At 40.5% G+C, this 25,387-nt stretch overlaps 1 protein-coding gene across 1 annotated transcript; it reads right to left on the bottom strand.

Annotated features, from left to right (window-relative positions):
• Window positions 1–692: 692 nt before the first annotated feature.
• Window positions 693–15,054, bottom strand: LOC118415460 (scavenger receptor class A member 5-like). Its single transcript, XM_035820104.1, has 7 exons — window positions 15,009–15,054; window positions 14,450–14,536; window positions 12,830–12,880; window positions 10,947–11,153; window positions 4,793–4,942; window positions 1,632–1,937; window positions 693–703 (listed from the first exon to the last, which is right to left on the bottom strand). Exons 1-7 carry the CDS (start codon window positions 15,052–15,054, stop codon window positions 693–695), a joined length of 858 nt encoding a protein of 285 aa, XP_035675997.1.
• Window positions 15,055–25,387: the final 10,333 nt, after the last annotated feature.

The raw sequence follows: 25,387 nt of genomic DNA on the forward strand, positions 1-25,387 counted from the left end.
CGGTCGTCTACGGAATCAGCACAAGTCCAAGTACAGGAACCTGACGAATTGCCACCAGAAGTTCAAGATCATCATCCAGCTGCAGGGGTCAAACTCAAAGTTACACCAAGACAACTAAAGGCTGTGTACATCCAGCACGGTTGAATAAGTGTATTTAAAAAGGGGAAAAGAGCCTCTGTATGTCTTCATAATTTATAAAACAAATATGTTGTGGTGTTGTTCAATCAGATTTTATAAGCTGTTTAATCAAAATGTTATAGCCGTATGTATTAATATGCCTGGGGTTCCTTTGACAGAAATTTCTATCAGGATTACAAGATTGAACACTATTCTGCAATACAGCCTTGGCCCTTGCGTTGCAATGACACGGGCTGTGTACAGTTCTGCAGTCCGCAGAAATCACCAGGAGGCAGTTACACATAGTATATATTTACCGTATTCACTGAAATGCAATGTTTCCTTTTTTTTATTTCTTTATTGACATAAACTAGTAGTACAGTATATATTTAAGGCATTGTACAGAAAATGATAACCGCTGTTGTATTTTTAATGATTTCTTTAGTTAATAAAACGTTAGAAATAAGAGACCTACTCTAAGATCATTGTCATATCTTATAAAACTGTTATGAATAGAAAGTAAAATTGCGCTCATTGCATCTACAGCACACATCTGTTTACATCTTGTGGTATAATTATATCAGACCTGAAACAAACAAATGCAGGATATATTATGAGAAGATTGTAATATGCAACAGTAAATAAGACTTGATTGCCTAGAATTATGATAACCCCTGACTCGACATTTCTAAATGATTAGACCAAGCAAAATGTCTTCATGGGTTCCAACATTTTCAATGTCATAAAACGAAAAATCTTGAAATTTCTTTACATACTCACATACTTTATATAACATAACATAACATAATATTACAACATTTAAGTATTTACTTTATCGGCTATTCTGAGCGCTCTTGCCTATACAATAAGTATATAAACCAAAATTTCATTTTTTTAAGTCAATTAGAATAAAAAACATAGAAATAAACGCGATCTGACAAAGACAAAAATTATCATTTTTAATATAACTCACTTAAACAGCACGGTTGACAACTGAGATTTGCATACTTGGCTTCTTCATGACGTGGCGTTGTCTAGGATATGTCACATACTGGCAAAATAATGCGATCTGACAAAGACCAAAAATACCATTATTAGATATATCTCACTAAAACAGCACGGTTGACAAGTCAGATTTGCATAATTGGCTTCTGCATGACGTGGTGTTGTCTAGGATATGTAACACGACGGCAAAGAAACGCGATCTCACAAAGTCCAAAAACATATTAAATTATATCTCACTGAAAAAAGACGGTTGACAATTCTAATTTCCATATTTAGCATCGGCACACCATAAAACCATAACAAACAAATTACCGTCGCCATGTTAATGCTTTTCCATTGCCGGATTTTTTTTGTCATTTTACCTCGTCGCTTGAAATAACCCCTGGGTCAAAACGTTGCAATAAAACGATTACCATCGGTTGTTTTGATACGATAGTTTGAAACGAAATTGTAAGGGAATGAAGAGAGGCGGTAGGGAGGGCAACGTAAAAAGAAAACTCTTGACTCACCGTCTAAGCAGACAACACCAGCGTCCTCACTGTGCTGACAGTCATGTGTGCCCCATCCGTTGTGGCTGCAGTGTCCGATGTTTGTCTCGGTACCCCCACAGGCCAAGTCGTCCAGCCAGATCGGGCCTGACCCCGCCCCGACTGCGTCATATCGGGCCTTGGCAGCGCCTCTGTATCCCAGCTGACGGCAGACCACGTGTGCGTCGTTAATGTCAAATTTGTCGTCACAGACGGTCCCCCACTGTCCGTCATGGTACACTTCATTCCTGCCCTTGCTGGACCAACATCCACCCACGAGTCGGATACCTGAAAAAAAAAAATTTCTATGTCGGTTGTGTTGTCTTCTGTGGTGTGTGACATTGTCTTTATATCACATACAAAACACATCACATCAAAGTAAACCAAAAACGTACTTAAAAGCTAACGTACCTATTACTGCCAAATGTAAAACACAATCCTGTACGCATCAACAGCAAAACCAGCGTTTCAAAGGAACAAAGAACGACAGCAAATGAAAAATATTCAAAAGTGTCAGGGATCCCCCCCAGACAGTTGGTCCACGACGTCAGCTGTTGTCGTTACATCACACATAATACGGCAAACATCTGTTTAATTAATCCTATTCAGACCGGGCTATTTTGGTCATCCCTGGACGGGGGGGGGGGGGGATTTTGAGGCCCTCCACTTCTAAGCCCTATAACTCTTGAACGACGTGTCGTGTGGCCACCAAATTTTTAAGAAATGATATAGACATGATATCTAATAAGTATAAGACGTTTGACGTTACGATGACGTAATATGACGTAATTATGACGTCATTAATTGGATTGTATTGGCCGGACCCATGAAAATAGGGTATTCACAGAAAACTTCACGTTTTGCTCCAAAAATGTAACAGCAAGTGCAGATGATAGAAGGATAATGTTTGTTACGACTTGTGTTGCCAATAGCAACATCAATGACGTCAAAATGACGTCATAAAATAACGTCATGAACATCTAAGATACCGGTTGGGCTCCGCCGTATTAGATCCACCACCTTGAATTTTTAAAAATACTTTTTTTGCAACAAATAATCACAAAAGGCAATGGAAATAGACTAAATATATTCATTTAGCTAGTCATACGGTCCGCCATCTTGGATTTTGGGCTGATGACGTCAGCAAATTAGCATAATTTATGCATGTATAAATATAAGATATATTTATATATATATATACATATATATATACAAAATAGCAGTAATATAGCAAATAAATGTGAAAAATACATTGTTAGAACCAAAAATAGTGATTTTTGGCAAAACTGCCTGTCAACAAACGGTTGCCATTGCAACACGAAAAATGAAAAATTTGTCAAACTTCCTAAAATTGTTGCCAACAATATTTTAGGTAAACTCACCAAATTTGGTGGCTCTAGCGTAAGCCGTTCTGGCGTTATACGACATCAAAGTTGGCGCAGGCCTCAAAAGCACCACCACCCCCCACCACCCCCGGTCTGAATAGGGTTAAGCCAGAGTCAAACATCTGTTCATGGATTCCTCTACGTATACCGCAACGGCTGTTCTTGCATTAGAAATACAAATACAACATTAGAACTTAGAGTTACCTGGACAGAAAACTACCGGGTCGCACTCTTGTGTCTCCTCAGCATCTCCATCACACTCCGCCCCGACGTGAGCTGGTGCCGGATTGGTGCAGCTTCGGTCCCGAGTCTGCGTACCGATTCCACACGTCACGCTGCAGTCAGACCATGGGCTCCAGTCAGACCAGCCGCCTTTTACTGCATGGGTAACTGAAACTAATTGAGGAACTTATTAGATTCCTGGATTACCATGGTAACTCAACCGTCATTGGAAAACAAAGGGAATGTTGTCTAACACACTTGTCGTCTGGCAGATAAACTTGGATGCGTAGCCGCACCACAGGTCGTTCCATCTCGGCTTTGCTGGAGAATTGTAATGTGCACAGTCTTCATTCGCATGATATTAACAGCCCCAAACGTCGAATACGATGAACACAAAGAACGAAACGAAACCCTAACCATCCAAATTACAGAGAATATAGTGGTGATTTGGGAAATATTACAACAGCGGACGACATACAAAAGAAACGTTAAAACTTAACTTGACTGTCACATGTCAAGTCACGTTCTTTAATGTGAAAAATTGCTTTTTTTTTTGTCGAAAAATTAATCGGCTTTATTTTTAGTGAAAACTACCGGGTTGTTTAGGAAAAAAAATCCTCTTTTAACCAGAGCAAAAAAAATGGCAACTTATTATTTTCGGTCCCATTGGTTATGTATTGCAGGGCAGGTAACAAACGTTACCGGTAAGGGAGAAAAATACAAAACAGAGCGCCCGATAATTATAAAAATGTCTAAGAAATGTCAAAACAGCCGGAGCCTAACCTCTGTTGTACAGTATGATACGACAAACACATGTACACCATCACAATGCGTCAGCATCAAAGGAGGGCACTATTGTGGATAGGTACACAATCGACGAGGGAATGTTCCGTTTGCACAGTTGTGCGGAAGACTGTTGTCGACGGCCGGCGAGTATTTCCCGGACAACTTCGAATTCAAAGAGTTAGACGTTCTATCCAGAGCGATGAGAGAAATGAACGGTAGACGATTTGAGGTCAGTTCGATTGTCAAACCATGTATGTTAAGACTACCCTTTAACTTATTCTTATCACAGTCATGTGCCATTCACAGTCCTTGGAACCATATACCTTCTAATAGTGTACTTCTTACATTGTAGATCGTTCCTGCCAATATATATTGAATATCGGTTACTTCAGCTGAGTCTGCTAAGATGATTATTACAACCTACATGTGCCTCCTGCAAATAAAAACTTGTTGTTTCTTTTGATACACTGTGTTCTGTGGTTCAATTAATAATGCCAGCTTTATGGTCCTGTGGTTTAGCAGTATTTTTTTTTTTATTTGCTGGATTTTTTTTGGTTTTTCTTCCGCGCGCATTAGTTTTGGGATCTCCAGAGGATGTCATCCATAAAATTTAGTCGGGACAAAGTTGGGACAAAGGTTTAAAAAAATGTTAGAACAAAGGGCAACAAACACCACACGGTGATTAGAAATGGACTCTCCTTGCTTATCTGTATATAGAGCTGCAACAGAAAATACGTAAAAAACACCAACCGTTTGTATCCATTGCCGCAGTCTGGAGATCAGGCATAGGCTGTTGACTGCCTTGATCCCGGTAGAGGGGGCTACTGAACTGTGGCATGCCGTACTGAGTTGTTGTCTCCTGCCCTGGTGCTTCACATAATTCATCGTTCGGACTGGAACCTGACAAAAAGCAAGAATTAGGAAAGAGAGAGAGTACTACTAAAAGTAAACATGAATATTCGGCGGTTACGAATGTATCATGTGATGAATCCCCCACCCCAAACATTGGCGGGAACATGCTTATTAACTAACAACTTGCAGAGACATGACAGTGGCCAATGGAGTTTACAGCGGCAGATTTGCAACGCAAAGCGCTTTGCAAGGAGACGCCTGAGCAGAGTCAGTCAAGCGTGCAATTCCTCATTATAACCGAAAGTCGCACTACGTGCGTTTCCTTATAACACCCAAGAGCGGCTCGGAAGTTATAAACGCATGTTTGTGTCAAGCTTCGTGCTAATCATCATATCATGGCACCCCCCCTTATATACCTGCCGTCTCAACATAACATTTTGTCCAGCGATAGAAAAAAGGTTAACATACAATTCTCGTAATAAAAATTCCCTGTCACATTTGGCGAAAATCGATCGGATGACGATTCCTCGGCAATCGCCCGAGCCTCGCTCATAATAATACCTTTATTGCACAACAATTGTACAAGGTACAAAGTATGGCTTACATGTGACAGGGATAGTTTTCAAGTGAAAAATACGCGCAGCCCTCTGTCGATCTTGAATATGGCCGATCTTCCATCGATACGCCCGAAGATCGTGGATAATGCGACGGGGGTATAACAGCAACAAGTGCCCTTAGAATTGCCCTTTCGTTATTCGTTGTCTCGACTTTGGTTAATTGTCTTAGTCTTTGAAGTGGAATTCACTGGACAAAGGTTTCCTATATTCGAGTGAACAACAATAGGCCATGACAATAGGTCAACTTAGGGCAGGACCATATACGTCGTGCGATTGTCATACGATCGATCGCAAACTAAGGATATTTTTTGGATAGTACTGCATACATCCTTTAAAACTCAGCTGTATCTTTACGAAGAAGGCTTTCTTAGATGCTTGACTGCATTCGTTTCTTTCACAGGCTGCTTGTAAATGTTGTCGAGTCTGAAATCATACGATTGCTGACGGCGAATGTGTCATTGCGCAGACCTACATGTACATGTATTGTGCACTGTTGAAGAGCTGTATTTCTTTCCATGAGTGAAACCTTAACATTTGGTCCTCGTCGAGCCTTTTACTTTAAAGTTGCGTTTCTAAACGAATCGGTCAACAATTTGCAGCGCTCCCTTATGCAATTTCTACAAAATCTCAATGATTTATCTGATAGATTGACGCAGCTGAATGCAAGTATAATGAAGACCCACGCCGACATGTTCTGTTTGTCGCACACCAGTACTTGCCAGTAAAAATATTACCAGCTAACAATTCTATCACAATAGACGCGTGATCCAGAACTGTCCTTCCCAGCTTCTGCAAATACGTAAAATGACAGCCTGGCGTGTATTATTTTTTCAAACACACCCTGCTGCAGAGGAAATTGGTCTGTTTCTTTTCTAATACTGTTTCCTTACACGCTTAAGCCAAGGTCTGAAAGTGAAATCAGGCGAGACTGAACTGAGTAAACAACACGATTGGGCCAGAGCTCATCGGCTTATCCTAAAGAGATCACAGGTTTCTACTGTCAACAACTGATATGCACTTTTAATTAAGCCCATGCAAAAAAGTACTTGTAGCTTTAAATGTTTCATTTTGTCTTAAAGTTTGTTCTCAGCTTTTCAATGCCGTCCCTTTGTTCATAGTTTGTTGTGAAAAACTTCAATAACTCACGCACGGATTATGAGCGTATTTCCGTGATTTTTGATCTGTCTGTTGATGTTGTTTTCAAAGAGACGTGATCAGATTAGGACCCGTCATAATCCTATAGAGGATTTAGCTTCCTTGATGTTGATATCATAGCCAGGTCTGGCCATAACATAGAATACAGTGTTAGAATACAGTGAATTCAGTCTTAAAAATTCTACTCCACCAGAATGTCACAAGAGTCTAGTTGATAATCATGTAAAGGAAAAAGGGTCATCGATCCCAAACTTTTGGTTTTCCATTATGGTTTTAGAGCTGGAAGCTCAAAACAAAGTCTAATTTAGCCAGCATGTTTTGCTATATCCATCCGCGCTGTGATTCTCGTACCACAGAGCCCGTTCGGAGAGAACAATGATGCCAACTCATGGCATGTCCGTATCAAAATAAGATGTTTCCGGCCGTAGAATAAAACTAACATCTAAAACCCGTTATAGCAGCATCCTTTGAATTACACGTTACTCTTTTTACCTTATTAAATATTACAGTAGCGACATTCGCTACTCAAGCCCCCTTCACACGAGAGCACGAATTAGCCGGAATGCCGTCAGAATGCAAAATTGTTTTTTTATTCCTGGCAATTCCTGGCAATTCGTACTGTATTCTAAACATTCTTACTGCACTCGAGATATAGGTCCCCGGTCTATTAGCTGGCTCGAAAGTTTTTGACATGTCAAAAACTGTCGAGGTGCATTCGAAGTGGAAAAATATCGAATGGCATTCCAAGTGGATTCTAAGTGGATTCTAACTATTCTAACCGCAGTCTGCCCGCATTCTGTGGCATTCCAACATTATTCGAAACATTCTTATCTCATTCGATGGAGAACCGAAACGGCAAACCACTTCGAATCCTGCCCGAATGTGGCCAAAAGAATATCTGGAATGCAGTAAGGATTTCTAGAAGACACTACGAATTCTCAAGAATAGAAAAGAATTTTCATTCTGACGGCATTTTGGCTCATTCCTTCTCGTGTGAAGGGGATATAAGGTCCGATTGGAATTCCCACTCGGAATGGCCCCGAATGTGGCACGAATTTTGCAAATACTTAATTCCGGCTGGTTCTGCTTGATTCCTGCTAATTCGGTTTCAGTGGGAAGGCCCTTTTACAAAGAAAATCTACACTGTCAGAGTCTTTGACTTGGCCTTCACTGAACGATGGATTTTTATATTTAAGAAAATGACAATAGGTTACCACAATTGGTCAAGTTAGGGCACGATCTCATATCGTGCGATTGTCGCACGATTGCAAACTAAGGACATTCTTGGGATAATCGTGCATATGTCGTGCAAGATTCAGCTGTATCTTTACAAAAAGACCGACTTAGATACTTGATGGCGATCAGTTCTTTCGTAGCCTGATTGAAAATTTTGTCGAGTCTGAAATCAACGCTTAGTTACAGAATTGTACTGCACCCTGTGAAAGAGTTCTACTTCTGGCCGTGAGTTAAACGTTAACATCTGGTCCCTGCACTTTGAACAAATCGAGCGACCATTTGAACCGCTACCTTAGGTACTTTTCACTATACGCTGTTAATTTAACTCCTGGTGGAGTGACGCAGCCGAATGCGAGTATCATGAAGATCCATGCCGACATGTTCTGTTGATCGCACACCAGTACTTGCCAGTAAATGGTTACCAGCTAACAGTTTCATCAACATGGACCTCTTACGGAAATTGTCCGTCCCAGGTTCGGCAAATACTTAAAAATGACAACCTAGCGGGGTTTTTTTTCGACACACCCTGTTGTAGAGGAAATTGGTCTGTTTTCTAATACTACCAGGAACTACCGGGACTTCTAGAGCAAAATAAGAAGTTCTAAATCATGTCATACTGTATTACCCAATACCATTGATGGTTCTTCCGGTGCGGAGAATATTGCTAACCTTTGGAAAGCTCACATTGAGTCCCTGTTAAACTCTGTTGATAACCAGACTCACAAGTCCGATATGTTGTCTGTTTTAACACCTGCATTATTGTTCGATGGCGGTATGCAAATCGCCGCACGGGAACTCGCTGACATCATCAAGGACTTGCCCAATGGCAAGGCTTGTGGGGCTGATGGTATCAGTAACGAGCATTTGAAAAATGCGGGCCCAAGTCTTCATGTACATCTTTCATTGTTGTTCACCTCTGCCATTGTTCATAATTTTATTCCTGACACTTTGTTAGTGCTAGCCACGATTATTGTTCCTGTAGTTAAGAACAAGTCTGTCAATATCTCCAGTACTAATAAGTCTATAATTATTAGTACTGGAGATAAGTTGCCAAACACTGTATCCTCTACAGTTGTCGTGCAATAAAGTTCTTCTATCATCCACTCTTTCTAAAGTCCTAGAGGCGATCCTGCTGAACCGTCTGAAACCTTTTCTCCTGACGTCAGATTCTCAGTTTGGCTTTAAACCTAAACATGGGATTGATATGTGTATTTTTTATTTTAAAGTAAATTATTGAGTATTGCAGGGGTTAGGGTCTCCTGTATTTGTTTGTTTTATGGACGCCTCGAAGGCATTTGATCGCGTCAACCACTGGTCGTTGTTCAGCAAATTGATTGACAGAAAGGTTCCGCCGTACCTAGTTCGTTTTTTATTCTTCTGGTATAATAACCAAAGGATGTGTGTGAGATGGGGGGCTATCCTGTCTCCCTTCTTCTCTGTTAATAATGGAGTGAGACAGGGTAGCCTCCTCTCACCATATTTGCTTAACTTGTATATTGATGATTTGAGTGTAAGGCTTAACAATGCCAAAGTTGGTTGTTATGTAGGCGGGTCCATAACTAACCATCTTCTTTATGCTGATGACCTGTGTCTTATATGTTCCAGTTTTAAGTCTCTTCAGAGATTAGTAGGGATATGCGAAGAGGTTAGTCTTGAAAACGACATATTGTTTAATATTGAAAAAAAAAAACATCGTGTGTAACTTGAGTATCCACCACCACATGTAAGACTCTATGGTGCGAATCTGAAGCATGTGACCTCATTTGTTTATCATGGGTATACATCTAAACCCTTCGCTTAGCGATGATGACTGTGTACCTGCGCAGCTGAAGAGTCTGTATATTGGTGCTAATTGTATCAATCGCAAGTTCTCCCTTTGTTTTCCACCAGTAAAGAAAAGCTTGTTTATGGCGTATTGCGGCCAATTATTTGGCGCGCAATTATGGAACTATGTTCACTGCTGGTGTCCTCTCTAAGTCCCGGGTCGCCTACTAGAAAGTTACATGTCACATGTTCCCAAATAAACGGCAGCAAAACTATGCAGACAAGATAATGGTTTGTATTTGTGAAAATGTTTGTTTTCTTCTGACGAACAGCACCCGGGAAAATAGGGGAGTTTTCTGCGTGTTTACCGTTACTGTAACAAGACTGGGCTTTTCAGGCATTCGTGGGCCCGGGGGGGGGGGGGGGCTCATTCGGCTCCTTTTCATAATTTCAAAACGGCTTACTGCAGGATCGCCAAATTTTAAGGGTGTGATGTGCATGTTAAAGTTTATATCTCCTGCAATTTTGATATGATCATTATTATTGTGTAATACCCCTTGATATCTGACTCTGCATCGCTGGGGATCTCAACAGAACAGACCTTCAAGATCTCTGCAGAGGAAGCCACCTTCGACAAATTGTGGACGTACCAACCAGAATGGAGGCTACTCTGGGCTGTATAATAACAAACTCCGACCACGTGTATCTCACACCTGCACTGCTCTCACCGTTGGGCAGCAGCGATCACAACATCGTACACCTCGTACCCATAACAAGCCTCATAACAAACGAGACAAGGTCGAGGGTCACCAGACCAATACCAAACTCTACGATCAGGTCTTTTGGCCAATGGTTAGCCTCGCACAACTGGTCTGATGTCCTTACAGCGGATGACGTCCAAGCCAAGACTAACATCTTTTACCGAACATTAACGGAGAAAATAGACCAGCACTTTCCAGTCAACGTTACAAGAATGCACCGCAGAAACAAGCCGTGGATCAACACCAAGATTACAGCACTAATAAAACGAGATAGATTGTAAACTAAACACTCTGTATTTTGCAGATTTCAAAGATTTAGCGATTCCGCGGAAATGAAGGGCCGACTAGTAATCGAGAACTACAGAATTGGGACTAAGAGATTACAGCGGCCGTCAGTGCGGATGGATTTAGAACAGCTGTCGCTACCGCGAACCTATAACTGCGCAAACAGTTTTCGGCATATGATGAAAAAAGTGCATCAACTGAAAGTTCAGCTGGTCTGACAGGAATTGGACATACCATTTGGACCGTCAGGCCGAACGTGTCCCATCTTCCCTCGGGGCCCAAATGGTCCTGGTGGCCCGTCCTTTCCCACAGAGCCGCTGGCTCCCTTTTCTCCTGGAGGTCCGGGTGGCCCGTCCTTTCCCACAGATCCAACTTTGCCGATGGCTCCATTTTCTACTGGAGGTTGACGTGACCCGTCCTTTCCCACAGAGCCAGATCTGACTGTATCGTCATAAAAAAAGAAAATCAAGGTCGCAAAGCATGATCTACTTTGATACTAGAACTTGATACAAAGATAAAAGATACATGGCATTTCAACAGCATATTCTAAACTTTACTAAGCCATGTTCAATATAAAGGAAACAGAAAACTGACCTGAAAAATACGTCGAAATAACAACGACAGCCACGCAGACCACAGTAACGAAGATTAGCCATAACTCCCTGGGTCGGCTGACGCACTTCGTCCGCTTTTTGGGGGCTGCTGTTGGACAGAAGACATGAAAAATCATTGCAGCATCTATTTATCTAAAGTATTAAATGTACCATGCATTCAAAAACGGGTGATGAAATACAGCAATCGGTCTAAAACCAAACCGAGACCAACAAAGCGCGAAAACATGTCCTCGTGAGCGGACTTCAAACATTTTACCTTTTCCGGAGTTGTTGACAGGGTTAGGTATACGCGCAGCGGCGTCGTCACGTGCCTGCCAATCAGTCTGAGGCTCCTCCATGGGTGTGGTGTCTGGCAAAATTATTATATATTCATTTTTCTACAAGCCAATCTTAGAATGTTATTAGTTCTTTTATATATATCATTTACTATAGAAAGTCTGAATATCAAATATGACAAAGTATGAAATACGTTAGTATTGATGCGTTTAGCAGTTTGCAGCTTTTTCCTCAAAACAGCAAGAAGATTGTACGTTTGCTTTTTTTTCTTATTTTGCTTACCCCATGGACAATTCTTATATGAAGAAAAATATTCTTTCAGGAAGAAAATGTAGAAGAAAATTCAAGCAAAACAAGAAACTACAAAAAAGTTTCTAGAGATTTAAGCAAAATCTTTTATAACCAGATTCAACTCTTAAGAAATACAATAATTTTTCCTTTGTTCCTGGAAGATACATTTTCTGTGACGAAGCAAAACAAGATAAACAAGAAAAAACATTTTTGGAAATACTAGAAAACGAATCTCAAATTGTCTAAAAAACTTAATAAGCAAAAATTTGCTTGCCCCATGAACAAGCATATTTTCTAAGATTTCTTGGGGACAGAATGATTTTCTTCCTGGAAGAAAAAAAAATGTGAGGAAGCAAAACAAGATGAACAAGAAAAAGCATTTTTGGCAGTGTACAGAGAAACCGGTTAAAGATTGATTCACAACTTATGACAGCTCCAGCTCAGAACAAAATGAACAGATCTACGCCCAGTGCAGGTCGAAAACTTTCGGAGACCAGTTCATGCTGTAGATGTTGTTGACAGCGTGTTGAGGTTTACGATAGGTCTGACGTTATGCATTAAACAGGATTCTAGGTACAACAGTCGACTTTAAACCAAAGCGAGAGAATCAAAGCAAAACAAGAACATGGCGCAACAGCTAATTTCCGTCTGGTAAACGGCCACGCCCGTTGGAGCTCTCTTATTTTTCTTTAAATTTGATCTTAGTAGGGGCCTGAGCTGGTGTACGTCCTTTTTTTCACTAATATTTTTTATCATTTTTCATTCTACGCATGTCCATTTTTAATTGAAATGTTGTTTTTTGTTCGTCATTAGAAGATTTTATTCTAGAAAAAGTAATGATCAGGTACGCTCGGATCGCCCGGTCAGCAAAATGGCAACGACCGTATTGTGATACGGAAAGGAGAGACGCCAAGATCGGAACTGAAAACGTTTTACCTTTTCCGGGGATGTATAGAGGGTTGGGACCTTGCTCCATGGGTGTGGCGTCTGTTGGAAAATTACAGCATATCAGAGATCAGTGTATACTGTGGATCTAATACAGCAGACATCAGACCAGAGCACCACAAAGAGAGAGACAACAAAAGACAACGCAAGCAGACTTGAAAGCAAAACCTGGTATGGCCTGAGGGAATGCCAAAAAAAAGTCTAGTCTGGATAGGGTTAACGAATACGGAAAGGTTGCAGAATTGTAAAACCATACTTTCCGTGATCTTTATGATACTGTAAACTCTGCTGAAATATTTCCCACTTCTTGGCCGCATTTAGTAATTTCGCAAAGTAGGCTTCAATATCCGTTTTTGTGCTTAAATATATTTTAAACAAGTTTGAAGTCACATGTAGAAAAGCTGGTTGCATTAACCCTCATCCGATCGTTACATTTTTACGACGAATCTGACCGTATGGGGTCATTTTTGACCCCATTTTGTTTTGCTAATAGACATATTTTTGCTGCCTTATTTTGTCATTTCTATGTATTTACTGTTTCACTAACCTATGAAAAATATTTTGACAAGTTTTGGCGTCAGTGGCTATTACTCATCGTCATAATTTATGCAGAAAATGAGGAAAAACCATAGTTGCTCTGAAAATCTGCCATACTCAACTTACTTAAACAATGTTTTGTCTTATCAATTTCTAAACAATAATTGTGATGATGCAATAATACTGATAGCATAATAATGTTATTTAACAAGAAAAAATACAACATTTGTGAAAAGTAACGAATTTATTACTTAATTATGCACCATATTCCGCCATCTAAACACATACATACAATAACTCTTGTCTATCATCCCGCAAAGATCTTTCTTGTAGGTTCCTTCTGCATATTCTGTTCATATATTGTTTTTTGATTAATTACAAACATTTTCACTTTCATTAGCATAGGTAATTAGTACGTATTATCATAATTTATGCAGAATGTCGAAAAACTGTGTTTTACAGTATAATACTAAATTTCTTTCAAAACATTCGGTGTTTACTCATCTAAGCAACTATAACATGTTGCTGTAATAGCAATAATGAGGAATGCCTGTTATTTTATTGAAATGTCTTGATATTTATGTAATAAATGATTCATAATTGGCTGGGGTCATTTTTGACCCCACCGAACAAGACACAAACTTTCAAGTTTAGCTTATACAATAGTGGGCAAAACTCGGTGAAAAATTGGTAGATGTTGTAAGACATGTATACAAACAAATTCATGAAAGGAATTTTTTCTCCGATGAAAAATGTTGCTATGGCAGATAAAAAAATATACGCCTGGGGTCAAAATGACCCCATACGGTCGGATGAGGGTTAAGTTTATCAACACATAATCTGGTTGTCAAAAACGACATGTAACGTTAATTACGAAGTCAAAGTTGCTGAATCTTACAACATACCATTATTGCCTGAAAGCTTTTTAACAAAATTACGTATATACTTTTCAGTTACATTCTGTAAAATAGATAGAAATACAACGTAGAAAGATACAGCAGAAACTTTGCCCTAAACAAAGAAACAAAGCCACAACCTCTACTAAAGCAAGGCAGTTGGTTGAAAACATTTTACCTTCTCCGGATCCATACATAGGGTTGGGAGAAACGGCGTCGGTACAACCCTGCCGATCAGTCCGAGGCTGCTGCATGGGTGTGGTGTCTGGAGGAAAATTACAGAGCCATATACTGTCATTAGTAAAAATGCTAGAGCAATCAAGTTTAGCAACGAAGTGCCATAGATACAACAAAATTTAAAAACGAGTCAGTGAAATAAGACGAAAATGAGTGAGCTATTTCTTGCGTTGAATGGCAGATAAAAAACGTCAATAAGTAACAAAATGCTTTGCGACTTGATAGAAACTGGGTATATTATTATTTCCGACCATTAATGTGTTCATAATATTAATGCACACTTCAAATCTGACGATTCTTTGTCAAATATCGTGACATAAAAGATTTTGACAAACTGTTATAAGATTTTCCCGCACTGGACATTGGCAATTGTAGTACCAGTAGTATATTGCTTGTCAGTAGTTGTTGTATGACAATTATTTTTTTGGCAGCCATGTGGCTGATCTATATTTAAAGAAGGGAAAACGGAAATAATGTTCTAAGAAAATTACAAATTATACCAGCACTTGTGTCACTAGACTGGGACTGCTGCTGCCCACCCGACATGATGCCGCTTGTACTTGTCGGGTTTCTGCACGGCAAAAAACACGTCCTGCTCCTGGCAAGGCGCTTGTTGACTCCAGAGCAGTCCCAGACTCAAAGGAATATGAAACACTACATCACAAACTACATCAGAAACCAGAGATGGAAGCAACTCGTGTACGCTAGTAACACCGCCCACACAGACATTTGTGTACATGTAATAGTTTTGGTCGCTGAATATTGAAAAGGAATTGTCGAAAACAGCCTAAAAATCTGTAAAATTCGAGAAAACTTGCAGTGACTTGAAACTAGTAAAACAAGAGTTCGTAGACATCAGGCCTGCATGAAATATATTGGGTGTCTGTAGACCTATTGTGTATTTTTTTCCTTTTTGTCTACGTGACTTGGTTGGCAAAGTGAGCTTTTTACCGTGTTGGTGAGCGGACCCAAACATGCACCTCTTACTCTCTTCCGTCTTTCTCAGTTACATATGTTACAAATTTGAAAGTCCTGTCACGGAATGTAGTCGATTTATCAACTTTCCTCATTAATTATGCATATAAGCTGTTAATTTGCATACTTAGTATATCATTACGTAAGTTTTTATCTAGGCTATCTACATACTAAAAATCATGACGATCCGTCAACACGTTCATATTTTGCCATAAATTATGCAAATGAGGTCATCATTTCTTTCTTTCTCAGCTACAAATGTGACAAGTTTGAAAGTCCTATAAAGGAATGCAGTGGATTTAAAAACTTTTCTCTTTAATTATGCAAATTAGCTGTCGATTTGCATAATTAGAATTCCATCATCTAAGTCTTCCCTTTGGCTATCTACATACCAAAAATCATGACGATCCGTCAACACGTTTATGTTTTCTCATTAATTATGCAAATGAGCCCGTCATTTGCATAATTAATTTTCCTTCATATTTCTCTCTTTCTCATCTATATATGTAACAAGTTTGAAAGTCCTATCATGGAATGCAGTGGATTTATAAATTTTCCTTATTAATTATGCAAATTAGCTGCTGATTTGCATGTTTGTTTGTTTGTTTGTTTATTTATTCTTTATTTAACCAGGGTAAAGCATGTCGCCTGACGTTTTTCAAAGCCCCCTGGGGGGAGAACCCCGAACATAAATCATACATTAAGTTCAACAAAACCAAATCAACTTCAATAACATAATCATACATAAAGTTCTATGAAACCAAATTACTTAGGTAACATAAACATAAAGATTGTACAAAATCAGATTTAACTAAGATAACATAAAATAATACTGCCAAACGAGTGAACCAAAAGTTTAACCTTAACGTGACATAACACAGGAAACATAACAAAAAGAAGTCAAATTTAAAATCAGGATTGAATTTGCATATCAATGTTAAGTGCATAAAGGTTTTTGAAAGTCGCTAGCGTTCTGGCTGTTTTGATGTGTTGTGGCAGTGAGCATAATTAGTATTCCATTATGTACATTGTTACTTGGGCTATCTACATACCAAAAATCATGACGATCCATCAACACGTTCTCGAGTTATTCTCGTCCAAAGTTTGAAAGGAAATCGGCGACTGCAGTTCCAAAGAAGCCGCTAGGGGGTCCAAACTTACAGCACTTACTCTCTGTCCCAAGGGCTATCTACCACTCAAAAATCACAACCAAAGCATGTGCAGAACACGAGATATTAAAGATTGAGGTTCTGCTGCAGTACCTTAACAAGCCACTAGGGGACCCATTATCGAACTTGACCTTCGTTTTCCCGACCCCTATCCACCTACCAAATATCATTGGGATCCATCCAAGGCTTCTCGAGTTATGCTCTTAACACACTGACACACAGACCCACAAGCCCAAAAGATAACCTTAGCCATTCTGGCAAAGGTAACCAATTCAGCACCGATATATCATCAGGCAGGAGCAGAAGCATCATCTGGCAGCAGCAGCATCTGGCACAAACAGGGGATACAAAGTAACCCAATACATTGAAGGTGACCTACATGTAGGCCTCTACTAACCAGATGACCGTTACACAAGTAAACTAAGACCTATCAATCAACCCAAACCCTGGAGCAGTAACCTGTTTTCACAACCAAGCAGATGTTAGTGGACCTGCCCCAACCAAGAAAAAAACAGCATCATGCCTACAGTGTCAAGTTCATGCACTAGGAGGCCCAAAATCAAACCTGACCACCAGGACACCAGCAACAATTCATGTACCAAAAGGCAAAACAATGGCACCTTGCGTTCCGGAGATACAGCGCACGCGCCGTGCCCGCACAAAAGGTAACCTGGAATGTAAAGTTCAAGCACCAAGGGCGCCAAAATCAAAATTGAGAATTATTCAGCCACCGCCGACACATGTGCCAAATATCATCGCGCCCGCACCAACCGTTCAGAAGATATAACTCCGGAAAACCCCCTCTCGGACACAAAATTCGACCTGCGTGTCAAGTTCAAACGCGACAAGGCCCAAAGTCAATCCTAGGCAACAGCTAACAACTTCCCACCCATGCACCAAAAATTGTCGCAATGGCGCGTATCGTTCCAGACACACAGCGCCAAAAGTGCCCAAAAAAACACAAAAAATGCCACCTTCAATGTCAAGTTCAAGCGCCAGGAGGCCCAAAATCACACCTAAGTGTCAGGCTACCACCCCCAACCCACGTACCAAAAATCGTCGTGCTCGCACCATCCGTTCTTGAGATACAGCGCCCTAAATCCCCAGCTTCCAAAAGTTCCCACGCCCCTGAAAACCATACCTGCATACATGCAGGTAAACAGTTCGTGTCAGTGTTATCTGTATTTTGAGGATTTTCGACGTCGGCTTTCTTTATTTGGAGGATTTTTAAGGTACGAGATTCAGACAAGGTCACTATTTTACACGTGGAGTTTTTGTTGTAAGGAGAAATATAAGAGACTGAGGAAAGCACGCATGGACACGACTATGTATAGATTGTTCTCAACTATGGTTTCATTCTTTGTTACACAAGCAGTCTTCTCATCTTTGCCATGATTACATGATTATATAAACACTATCACATTGACAGTAAAAAAATATGTGCATGTATACTGCTACGGGGAAATATACTAATGATTTTTCTTCAAATCCTACTTCAAGGTATTTGTGTGAAAGAAATACAAATCTTAATCTTACTTTTCATTCGAGGCTTGTTGGTCATGTCGTTGTAACCGCGTTTAACCCTATTCAGACCGGGCTTTTTTGGTCATCCCTGGACGGGGGGGGGGGTGGCTTTTGAGGCCCTCCACTTCTAAGTCCTCTAACTCTTAAACGACGTGTCGTAGGGCCATCAAATTTTCAAGAAATGATATCGGCATAATATCTGATGAATATTTGACGTTTGACGTTAAGTTGATGTAAGATGACGTAATTATGACGTCATCAATTTTATTATATTGGCCAGACTCATGAAAAAAAGGGTATTCTCAGAAAACTTCAAGTTATACTACAAAAATGTAACAACAAGTGCAGATAACAGAATAATAATGTTTATTACGACTTGAATTGCCAATAGCATTATCGATGACGTCATAATGACGTCATAAAATGACGTCATGCACATCTAAGATACGACTTAGGCTCCGCCATATTATATCCACCAGCTTGAATTTTTAAAACTACTTTATTTGCAACAAATAATCACAAAGGGCAATGGAAATAGACTAAATTCATTCGTTTAGATGGTTTTTGATGAAAAAATACCAGGTAGTTACAAATTTTAAGGGATAATTAGCTTGTTATTCTTGATCTGGCCATACGGTCCGCCATCTGGGATTTTGGGCCGATGACGTCATCAAATTAGCATAATTTATGCATATATAATTATGAAAGATATGCTAAATAATATAAGATTTTATTTATGTAACAAAATAGCAGTAATATAGCGAATAAATGTGAAAAATACATTGTTAGAACCAAAAATAGTGATTTTTGGCAAAACTACCTGTCAGCAAACGGTTGCCATGGCAACATGAAATAATGGAACATTTGTCAAACTTCGTAAAATTGTTGGCAACAATATTTTAGGAAAACTCACCAAATTTGGTGGCTTTAGCGTAAGGCGTCCTAGCGTTATTGGACATCGAAATTGGCGCAGACCTCAAAAGCCCCCCCCCCCCCCCGTCTGAATAGGGTTAAGACTAGTGGAACTATCAGCTAATAGAACAACACAACGTTATAGCGCTAACGTACAGCCCAACTAATATAACACACTGCACGAAAAGCCAGATTTCCGGTACTTCCCAGGCAGGTACACGTCCGTTAAACATGGCGCGGGCAGGCAGTGGGAAGGACTTTCCCGGTACAGCGTGTGCATACCCTTAAAATCCTGCGTTCTCCTGCACAGTCGGCTGTGCGGTAATTCGCAGGCCCCGCACAGCCCGACTGTTACCTCGGCAAGTATACCGAAGTCACGGGTTCCGCACTGGGCGCCCAGTGCGAAATTCGTGGAGAAAATGGCATCGGCACTCGGGGCCCAGTGCGGAAGAAACTTCAGCACAGGAGTTCTAGTGCGGAACGGCTTTGTTCGAGTGCTGAAGACCCGTCAGCACTGGAATTCCAGAGCTGAACCTTGTCTCGGCACTAGTTTTCCAGTGCTGAAGTCCGCTCAGCACTCGTTTTCCAGTGCTGGAATCCGCTCAGCACTCGGCTTCCAGTGCGGAAGGCTGGTTGAAAGGTCGTTCAGCACTGGTTACCCAGTGCGGGGGTCATTCAGCACTGGATAACCGAGTGCCGATCTACCTAAGTCACGGGTTCCGCACTGGGTTTTCCAGTGCTCGGTGACTTTTCGGCACAGGAAGCCGAGTGCTAAGATCACTTCAGCATTAGAAGCCGAGTGCTATGATCATTTCAGGACCTTTCAGCACTGGGCTTCTAGTGCTCGTGTCCAAAAAGTACTGGAACTTTCCAGTGTTGAGTTTAAGCTTTTAGACGACAGCGGGATCTAAAAAAACTATCATTTTCCCCACGCAAATCTGTTGTTTATACATGTATTGTTGAAAGTTGCCGTCAGTCAGCAGTGGTGCGTAGTATATTTCTAAGTTCTCTGTTTCCTCAATTCTGACCATACGTCATTCCAAACCTACCTGTAAAACAACTGTCTTCTGCCGGCTTTCCGCCATGTCACTTGAAAAGAGCAGTGAACACTTATATAAATCCTCATTGGCGATAATGTAAAAATTAGCAAGTTCAGGGTGTCATAATCTCATCCGTGAACATTCCAGGTCATAGGGTTTACGGAAAAGCCTGGGCCCAGGAGCTGGGCTGGCTAGCCTGAAAGACTACCTTTTCTGGGCCCCAAGGCTATGCATGGGGTTTGGCCTGCAGCCGGAAGTTTTTTTTTATAAAAACTGGGTCAATGACAATCCAAGCTGTGGGTGGGATGGGGCTGGGATGGGGAAAGGTAACAGTTGGTCATATTGCTGGGCTTGCAATGAATAACTCAACCAATACTGAAAGAAAACAATCATAAACTAAATTCCAAGTGTACAATGTTCAGAAAATGCTGGAAATGTTAAGACTGAAGGGGAGGGGTACTAGGCGAAATAAAGAATACTAGGATCATCATGGGTCAGGAAATGATAGCGCACAACATCAAATTCAAAACAGATGTCTCACACTTTGAGTGAGTGTGTATTGACCATTGTGCATTGTGTGTAAATGCTGCATGCATGTGTGAGTGTGTGTGTGTGTGTGTTTGTACATGTACAACTTATAGTGCTGTCTGTGCTGTTCCTTTCTTATGTTCAGGATATGTGACTGATCTGATAGACACCGTATTCCTTAGACCATATAGGCCTGACTGGCAGCACAGCCACAGGGGATGCAGGAAGTATCTTGTTCACGTTATTAATTGAAGGTTCACGTAGATGCTGGTTGTTCATTGCTTGATATAATTCCATCACCTCCATTCCCCATTAATGTGATAAGCTGTCACCATCCAGCCAGTTCACCCACAGCTGGGATTACATTTGACAAAGTTTTTCCTCAAGGAAATTCCACTGTGGCCCAAACCCAGTGCATTTAGGGCTTCAGAAAGGGTAGCATGACAACCCCCATGCATACCCTTGGGGCCCAAAAAGGGTAGGCTGGCTACCCTGCAGGCTAGCCTGCTGGGCCCAGGCTTTTCCGTAAACCCCAGGTCATACCCGGGTGAAACAGCAGCCCGCTATCTCAAGTGTCCAAAAGTCTAATCTTTAAACTTTCTGACCGGCGGAAGGTCCCACAGCCTTCGTGTTTGCCGCCATCTTGGCATCACGTGACCTCAAGTTAGGGACTGACCACTTCAAATTAGGGGTCAGCACAGGCTAAAAAAATCAACCAAAACCTTGTTTTTTTGCCTAATCTGAACGTCTGCACCCTACACTGTCTCACCAATATGAAATGTTTCTAACATTTTCCTGCTACAAGTCGAAAATAGGCTAAAATACTCGATTTGGGCCTTCTGCGGCTGCGTCAATTAGGGTCATTGCCCAAAACATGGCACTGAAGTAGGGGCAGCGAACAGAAAGAACAAACCGAATGGCAGGGAAACTGGCGGCCCTCGACTTCAAGGACGACATCCTGCAGTACCCCATCCTTCTGTAATTCACCAATGTTGCAAAAAAAGACCATATAGTCGACGTCTTTGTAAGGAAACGGGCGAACTCCTTTGTGTTGATTTTCTTGCTCCGCGGCGCCATGTTGATGTTGGACTGTTCTAACAGAAATGGGGGATATTCATTGAATATTTATGACGTCCCTCAGACATCTAACTATCGGATTGAAACATGCTGAATTTGGTTCACATATATTCCTTTTAGATTCTAAAATCTATATAATTTTGATAACGCTGAATTATATGAGCGAGCGAAGTAAATAAACCACCCCTGCAAACTACTGTGAGTGGCACACCCCACCGAGCTGTAACCACCACTTCCGGGTTCAGCAGTTCAGCAGGCAGGTCGAAGTCCAAAAGCCTCTTCGGCAGAACACACCACAGGTGAGTTAAAGTTTTGAAACCACATGAATCACAAATTCATGATACTTCTTTTTTCTTCTTCCTCTTAGGTAACTACCCTTTAAATTACCACCGGCCCAAAACTAAAGTCTTCAACTAAATATATGGGGCTTCTGCAAATAAACAAATGCATGCATGTATGTGCCCCAGTAGAAAATTATTCTTGTTCAAGTTGTTAAGTTGTTTTTCAGTTTGATGAGGTGGCCCAAAGGTTACGTACGTGGGAAAAGTTACCGGGATTAAATTGGGATTCGCACTCGTGGCTATATTTCTGTTTAGTTTGTGTTGCCCTTGCGGCCTGTGGGCTGACTCTTTTTGGTGAGGCTTCAGGGGCGACCCTAATAGTATAGTTTTAGATAGCTTTAGAGATGCCTTACATAATAATATACTAAACATGCAAATCAGGGGCTAATTTGCATAATTAATGAGGACAGTTTATAAATACACTACATTTCATGTTAGAATGCTCAAAAATATGCCATATGTAACTAAAAAAGAGAAATATTAGGCTTACTGTTGAGGATATATCAGATTGGCCAAAATTACTGAAATTCCACAGGCATTGGTCTGCGCGTGCGCAATTGCACCATCCTTTTAAACGGGAATAACTCGGAAAGGGGTTGACGGATCTTCATGATATTTGGAATGTAGGTAGCTTCCGATATGCCTTACATAATTAAATGCTTATCATGCAAATTAGGGGCTAATGTGCATAATTAATGAGGACAGTTTATAAATACACTGCATTTCATGTTAGAATGCTCAAAATATGCCCTATGTAACTCAAAAAGAGAGAAAATTAGGCTTACTGTTAAGGATATTTCAGATTGGCAAAAATTACCAACATTCCGCGCGTGCGCAATTGCACCATCCTGTTGAAAGGGAATAACTCGGGAAGGAGTTGACGGATCAACGAGATTTTTGATATGATTATGTAGATAACTTCGGAGGTGCCTTCCATAACTGAGGGCTATCAATGCAAACCAGGGGCTAATTTGCATAATTAATGAGCACAATTTGTTAAGTCACAGTATTTCAATACTGCTAGGGCACTTAAACATGACAAATGTAATTAGAAAAGAGAAATATTGGTAGACATCAATTATGCAAATTGTTACCTAATTTACATAATGAGAAATTGTTATTGTAGTGTTAAATGACGAAAATTCCATTCTTTCGACATTTGGTAGCAACATGTACGTTAAGTTGAACATGCGGCAGTAAGTCGTGCAAATCAGGGTCTCATTTACATAATTTATGAGAAAATGCTAATATAGCTTTCTTTGCTAAGATTTGCATGCTTTGAACACATTGTTATTTAGGTAGAGGAAATCAACTGATATCTTTTATGTAAATGAGAACCTCATTTGTATACTCAATGAGAAACATTAATGATAGGTCACTTGTCACAAGAGATCACTTTTCTTGTTAACACTAATAACAGCAATGCCCAAAAAACATCTATCGCGTAAAACAATCTTCATACATACAGCCAGGCGAAAGGATATAACAACAATCCTTAATACTTATAAACAATAAAAACGTCGCCATGGCAATAGTTTTTATTGCCACGTTTATTATATAAATAGCCGATTCTTCTCTTATTGTTTGCTGAATTCCATCAGTGCACTTTAGCTTTAATTATTATTAACCATTCTTGTCTTTCACAGATTCCTGGCATCAGATTCTTCACTTAATTTTGCTGAATTCTGCTATAGCTTATTAAGATATTCTTGCCTTGTACAGATTCCTGGCACCATTGAGATCCAATGTACCAGACCAATTCTTTGTACAAATGTATAACCAGTTTGAGTTGTTTTGTTTTACTTTATTCTATTCTAGTTAATGTTAGATGTTATTTTTCCCACTGATCCTTGCCCAGGGTGAAACCATGGCTCCAGTCCGGGCCCTGATAGTCGGTGCAGGGAACAGAGGAGAGGTGTATTCAAGGTTCTCCCTCGACAACAGTGAGCGTTTTCAGGTGGGTTACAGAACAACATGGAACAATCACCTGTATACAAAATGTACAACCATATCATCCCGATCCTCTATCTTGTATTCACGTATATACAAACAGCTTAGGTTAGGAATGTCCCAGATTCAGACTTATAGCCATATTTGAGGATAGTCACACCTCAGGAATGTTACATTTCTTCAGGTGTGACTCTCCTCAAACATGGGACCTCTGGCTTTATCATTATGTGGAAGGTCACACTTACATGTATAAAAAAGAGTCATGGGTTCACCCCAGTGTGAGTGGTTCAATTACTTTACAGTCCTGCATACCTATGGCTTTTGCGTACCTATAGCCTCTGCATGCCTATAGCTTCTGCATGCCTATAGCTTCTGCATGCCTATAGCTTCTGCATGCCTATAGCTTCTGCATGCCTATAGCCTCTGCATGCCTATAGCTTCTGCATGCCTATAGCTTCTGCATGCCTATAGCTTCTGCATGCCTATAGCTTCTGCATGCCTATAGCCTCTGCATGCCTATAGCTTCTTTATGCCTATAGCTTCTGCATGCCTATAGCCTCTGCATGCCTATAGCTTCTGCATGCCTATAGCTTCTGCATGCCTATAGCTTCTGCATGCCTATAGCTTCTGCATGCCTATAGCTTCAGTACAAATTGTTGTATTAGGCCTAAAGGCGGTTCGTCAATTATGAAAAACAAGCAAAAGAGCTGCAGCATCAATTGGAAATACTGCATGCGCATCAGCTCCCTAGCTTCATTTTAAATTCTTATTTTCCATTCTTTTTCTCCCAGCTTTTGGAGAACATGAAATGATGTGTTTTTTTTTCTTTCATTCTGCAGGTGGTTGGTGTTGCTGACCCGCAGCTGTTCAGGTGCCAACGTTTACAGCAGCAGTATAACATTCCTCAGGAGAATGTCTTCACAGATAAACCACACGTTACATTGTGTAACACCTGGTTGAATTCAATATATTGATAAAAGTAGATCCATAAGATGGGAGATTTGTAATGACCAAGATGGATTCTCACAGAAGAACCATGTTATTATAAGTGAACAGCTGTTCTAAGAAGAACTTATAACTGTTCTTCGAAGAACTCATAACTATTCTAAGAAGAACTTATATACAGTAATATGTTTCTGCTAGAACAAAAATATGGTGCTGTAAGTTTATAAAAAGCTATCATAATAAAAAAACTAGAAAGGCCGACATTTGCTTGAGAGCAAATACAGCATATTTCAGCCATCTCCCTCCTTATGTAACAATGGTTCTCCTGTCAGTTCGACAGATGAGCAGGCAGACAGGCATTACCTGTTTTGCCTGACCTGCACATGACTTTTTATGGTGAAGGAGGGGCGTGCAATTC

Source organism: Branchiostoma floridae, chromosome 5 (genome assembly GCF_000003815.2).
Source record: "Branchiostoma floridae strain S238N-H82 chromosome 5, Bfl_VNyyK, whole genome shotgun sequence".
NCBI classification, from domain to species: Eukaryota; Metazoa; Chordata; class Leptocardii; order Amphioxiformes; family Branchiostomatidae; genus Branchiostoma; species Branchiostoma floridae.

Bases quoted from the DNA above. Each gene is read 5' to 3' on its own strand.
- LOC118415460 (XM_035820104.1), bottom strand. From the start codon at position 15,054: ATGTCGGGTGGGCAGCAGCAGTCCCAGTCTAGTGACACAAGTGCTG. The intron at 12,881-14,449 runs GTAAAATGTTTT...ATTTTCCAACAG, and splicing joins TATGTATGGATCCGGAGAAG to ACGCCACACCCATGGAGCAA. The intron at 11,154-12,829 runs GTAAAACGTTTT...ATGACGATACAG, and splicing joins TCTATACATCCCCGGAAAAG to TCAGATCTGGCTCTGTGGGA.